Source organism: Acartia tonsa, chromosome 5, assembly GCF_053477335.1.
Source record: "Acartia tonsa isolate MP-2025a chromosome 5, ASM5347733v1, whole genome shotgun sequence".
Lineage (NCBI taxonomy): Eukaryota > Metazoa > Arthropoda > Copepoda > Calanoida > Acartiidae > Acartia > Acartia tonsa.
Genome location: NC_137264.1, coordinates 52,043,316 through 52,048,947, shown reverse-complemented (window position 1 = coordinate 52,048,947; position 5,632 = coordinate 52,043,316). Strand labels below are relative to the sequence as shown.

At 33.5% G+C, this 5,632-nt stretch overlaps 1 protein-coding gene across 1 annotated transcript; it reads left to right on the top strand.

The window, feature by feature from the left end:
• The first annotated feature begins 2,832 nt into the window (after window positions 1-2,832).
• Window positions 2,833-5,052, top strand: LOC145320200 (uncharacterized). Its single transcript, XM_080162639.1, has one exon. It carries the CDS (start codon window positions 2,833-2,835, stop codon window positions 5,050-5,052), a length of 2,220 nt encoding a protein of 739 aa, XP_080018765.1.
• Window positions 5,053-5,632: the final 580 nt, after the last annotated feature.

The window sequence follows — 5,632 nt, the reverse complement described above, 5'->3', positions numbered from 1 at the left end:
TTTAATTTGTAAAATCTCAAAATATCTTATGTACTTATTTTTTTGTAACACTTACCTAGCCAATTTACATTATCAAATCTTGTTACTCGCCTTAAAATAAATAAGTTATTTATACTCTAGATGCAAATTAGATGAAAATAAAAAACCGCATAATATCATTAACCCATCATCTAGGAAAATCGACAGATTTTCTGCAATTTTTATAATGGAAATATTTGGTGCTTTTTGTCAATGAAACTTTCCTTTTATTAAAAGCGAAGCTTTTCTATAATTAGGGTCGGTCCGTCCGTCCGTCCGTACGTCCGTACGTCCGTACGTCCGTCCGTCCGTCCGTCCGTACGTCCGTAACGGATAGCTTTTTTCGTTAATTTAGGCATGTTAGAATTGTCCTATCGATTTCAAATTTTGCATGGTGATTCCTTTAATAGTTAGGTACGATTTAGAAAGCGTAGCAACTCTATAATCATCACCAAAATGTCCGTACGTCCATTTTAAACATATTGATTTTTCTACTTTTTTAAATAGCTTTTTTCGTTAATTTAGGCATGTTAGAATTGTCCTATCGATTTCAAATTTTGCATGGTGATTCCTGTAATAGTTAGGAACGAGTTAGAAAGCGTAGCAACTCTATAATCATTACCAGAATGTCCGTACGTCCATTTTAAACATGTTGATTTTTTTTTCATTTTTAACAACAAATTTGTAAGTGACCTAATTATCCGATTAGTCTGATTTTTGGTATACTGATTCCTTGGACAACAAAGTACAATGTTATAAGCGAAGCAACTCTATAATCAAGTCCTAAAAATGTAAGTATGTCCATAATCATTATCCTGTATCAAGCAGTTTTTCAACAAATTTACTTACAATTTTGCTTTGACTCTTATAAATTTATATTATGATAATTAAGTTCTAACACTATACAAGTGTTAATGTCCGTTTGTCCTACCGTTTCAGTGCTTCGCTTTTATGGATGTTGTCATCCTTGTTTTTAAAAGCGAAGCTTTTCTATAATTAGGGTCGGTCCGTCCGTCCGTCCGTCCGTAACGGATAGCTTTTTGCGTTAATTTAGGCATGTTAGAATTGTCCTATCGATTTCAAACTTTGCATGGTGATTCCTGCAGTAGTTAGGTACGATTTAGAAAGCGTAGCAACTCTATAATAATTACCAAAATGTCCGTACGTCCATTTTAAACATGTTGATTTTTTAAAATTTTTTAACAACAAATTTTTATATAATCTAATTATCCGATTGATCTGATTTTTTGTATACTGATTCCTGGGACAACAAAGTACAATACCATAAGCGAAGCAACTCTATAATTAAGTCCTAAAAATGTAAGTATGTCCATAAACATTATTCTGTATTAAGCAGTTTTTCAACAAATTTACTTACAATTTTGCATCAACTCTCATACATTTATATTCTGATTATTCAGTTTTGACACTATTCAATTTTTAATGTCCGTTTGTCCTACCATTTCAGCGCTTCGCTTTTATGGATGTTGTCATCCTTGTTAAAATCAATTTTCATGGTTTTCTGTGTCGAAATATTTTTGTTTCTTTTTGTATTTCTCCTAAAGGTTAAGAATGTAGGGAAGTGGACAATACAAAAGCGAGCTGGATCTTTAAATGTGTAGCTGTTGCCGTTGCCGCTGCCATAGATACAGCCACTAACCTAATAGCGATCTTTAAATCAAATTGGCTACGCCTGGCAACGGCTTTAAATCTTTAAATCACAATCACTTTTAGAATTTTCAGTAAAAATATGAAGAAAAAAAAATAATAATACGTAAAACTTCAAACATTTAAAAATCCATGTTTTATTGGCAGAACTGGCTGTGGTGACGGCCACGGCTACGGCAACGGCTACACATTTGAAGATCCAGCTAAGGTTATATTATAATATAAATTAGTAACCTTTTTTATCCGAAGCTCAAGATATCTGAAATATTTTGTCCGAAATGGCTGTACTTTTCAGGAAGGCTATATAATAACCTTCAGTTGGCTTTAGGCTATTTTCTAGAGGCTAGGGGCGAAGATACAAGTGCACACAATCCTTACGTAATAGAAATGAACTTTAGCTGGTATTATAATCAGTTGTCCGCGGAAAGAGAAATAAAAAAAATCAGTCATAAGATGAATTTCTTTTTTTTGACCAGAGGAACCGAATGTCCGGTCCTAGTGACTAATTCTATCATGTTTTTTTTCCAATACGATCTTCTAGCAAAATAATCGAATTCGTAACAGTTTTAATTATTGTATTTTTGACTTTTACAAAGTATTTGACCATGTGATCTTTATTTTAATTTTTATAGTTTTGAAAAAATATTTTTATATTAGAAATGTGAAATTATATACATGTTATTTACACAAAAACTCTATGTAAATTAAATGTCTATTTAAAGATAAAAATAAAAAAAAATATTTTATGTATTTTTTCATTAAAAATTAATAATATGTCTAACGTGAACACCCATAAAACTAATATTTATGCAGGTATTGTTAAAAAATCAGCGAATAGTACCTATATTTCCTAAAATATCAAGCTTTTTCAATATTATGATTTTAAACGCTTGAAAACATTGAATTTGGGGTAATTTTGCAGGCGAGAGTCCCCTTTTATTGCGGGAAATCCTAATTGTGCATAGTAATAATTTTCGCCTTTTTAAGTTCTTAGACATACACACTACTATCCTTTTATATAAAGTAGTAAGGTTTTCAAGTGATGCAGCTATTCGAGCTCTGAACAAAGGTCTAAATTTTTGTATCAAACCTCCAAATATAGATATGACAGAAATTTTATCAGATCATTTAAAATTCAGTCGACGAATGCAATGGGCAGAACAATTCTGCACTGATAATGTTGAACCTGAGGACAGTAATTTTATTTCATCAATATTTAAACAGGAGAAAACAAATTTTCCAAATCGTGGTAATGTAGCTAAACCACTACAAACTTTCCTTAATACTGTAGAATCTAATTTACAAAACAGAACTCTGTGGAACAAAAAACACCTCAATCCAAAAATTAGAAATCTACCAGAGGACGAGTTTGAGGCCCTCCAGAACCTAGTCAAGCTGCAGAAAGAACGCCAGATCATAGTTAAGCCTGCGGACAAGGGCAGTGGTATAGTTGTGGTTAACTATAATGATTATGTAAACAGCTGCAATCAACACCTTCTTTCTTTTCAACAGCAACCAACTGGGCCACCGCTACCTTACTACAAACCATCATCTGAAAAGGATTTGGAGACAATGAAACACCAAATTGTTTCTGTATTAAAAGATGGGCTAAACAACAAATGGATAACAAAATCCGAATTTAATGCCATGAATCCTAGTGACAAAGGCCCAGGCAGGTTCTACCAGATTTTTAAGGTTTATAAGGAACATGAACATGGCACTATCCCCCCAGGCCGTCCTATTGTTTCTGGTAATGGATCAATTACTGAAAACATATCAAGATTCGTTGATTTTCATGCAAAAAAAGTCATTCATCAAATTCCTGCCTTTATTGAAGATACTCCAGATTTCCTCAGAACACTGAAAGATTTCAATGACTCTGGAAACATTGAAGACACGGACATTCTGGTGACCATGGATGTCTCTGCATTGTATACAAATATTCGCCATGATGATGGAATATCTTGTATGAAATCTGCTCTAGAAAACAGACCAGACAAAACTGTACCAACACTCTTTCTAATTCAACTTCTGCAACTAGTCCTCACATGTAATATATTTGAATTTGACAAATCTCTGTTCCTGCAAGCTTGTGGCACAGCCATGGGCACGGCTTGTGCTCCAAACTATGCAACAATAATGATGCATAGTATAGATGTCAAGATAAAAAATCTAGCAAGGCAAGTGGCAGCTGGCAGAAATCCCCTAATTTTGCTGAAAAGATTCTTGGATGACCTGTTTATGATCTGGAGAGGCAGTGTGGAGAATCTACAAATGTTTTTAGAATTGGTCAATACACTCCACCCCACAATTAAATTTACAAGTTCGTTCACCTGTCCTTTCCCTTGTACCTATCCTGCTGGATTTGAACATGACTGCTTCTGCCACTCAAGCCGATCCATACCTTTCCTGGACACATTAGTTACCATCAAAAACAAAACCTTGGTCACAGATATCTATAAAAAACCTACAGACCGTTGCCAGTACCTGTTGCCAACATCAGCACATCCTGCACACATTACCAAAAATATTCCCTTCAGCTTATATTACAGACTAGTAAGAATATGTTCTGAAAAAAACACACTAATCCAACGACTAGATGAACTTAAACAACTGCTTCTTTCTAGAAACTACAACCTACAGATAATCAATGGTGCTATTGCCAAGGCTCTAAATATTGATAGAAATGCGGCCCTGGAAAAGAAAGTTAAAGTATCAACCAAGAGAATACCATTTGTTATTACTTTCCATCCAGCTCTACCTTCAATCAGCACAATCCTAAAACAAGGTTGGAAAATAATGGTAAAGGATGAGAGACTGAAAAAGATATTTCCAGAACCACCTTTAGTTGCATATCGTCAGCCTAAACACAGCTCTCTCCGGGAAATATTGGTGAAATCAAAGCTACCTGAACGTGAAAAAAGAAGTGTCAAGGGTATGAAGAGATGTAACCTAACTAACTGTCCCTCCTGCCCTCATGTCCGTGAAGCCAAAGTTGTCTACAGCTCAGCAAATAATTTTAAGGTACCTATTTCTACACCAGTCAGCTGCTCTACAAAAAATCTCGTTTATGTTATAACATGTGATAGGAGAGAATGCAAATACACACAGTATGTAGGAGAAACGGGGAAACAGCTTAAAGAAAGATTCAAACAACATTTAGATTGTGTCAGATCTCAAAATGAAAACTTAAATAAAACTGCAGTTGGGGAACATTTTAATCTTCCTGGACACAGTGTTGCCAACATGAAAGTATCTGTTATAGAAAATTGCAGGCAGGAGTCAGCCATGTACAGAAAATGTCGAGAATCCTTCTTCATCAATAAATTTGAAACAAAGCACCTGGGGCTGAACAGAAAAATTTAAAATTATTGTTTTTGTTATATATTTTTGTTAATGAAAGTAAATTTTGCTAATACATGTTGTTTTTTCTTGTAACATAATTTATAACTATTTGACTTGCAAATTGCAATATTTTTTTAAAAATGCTAACCCAACCAAAATTTTGAATAATTTCTTCCTTGTTGTTGTATAAATTCTTACCACTGTTGAAAAGTTTGACCGCCAATTTTCATCTGCTAACCCTTCCCCCCCCCCCCCTCCATTACAATAAATAATTCAGTTGTACATAAACTTTCAAACAATTAGGTACACCATATTTCAAAGTAAAAAGATTTGGATTTTATTTTGTTTTTAAAAATTCTTTTTTTCAAAGTACTTAATATTTTTAACTTGTTTTTTGTTAAACTTATTTTAATTTTAACTAGTATGAAGCTTGTTGTTTTCTTAAGAATTTTTGCAAATATGGTTATTATTTTATAGAATTGAGAAGGCTTGAATAAAGCGAAATATATTTTCTACAAAGAAGTGTGTTCTTCAATGTGTAGTTAGCTCTAGCCGCGCGTTTTTTGAGATTTATCTTAGTTTAGTTTAAGACTATTTTCCT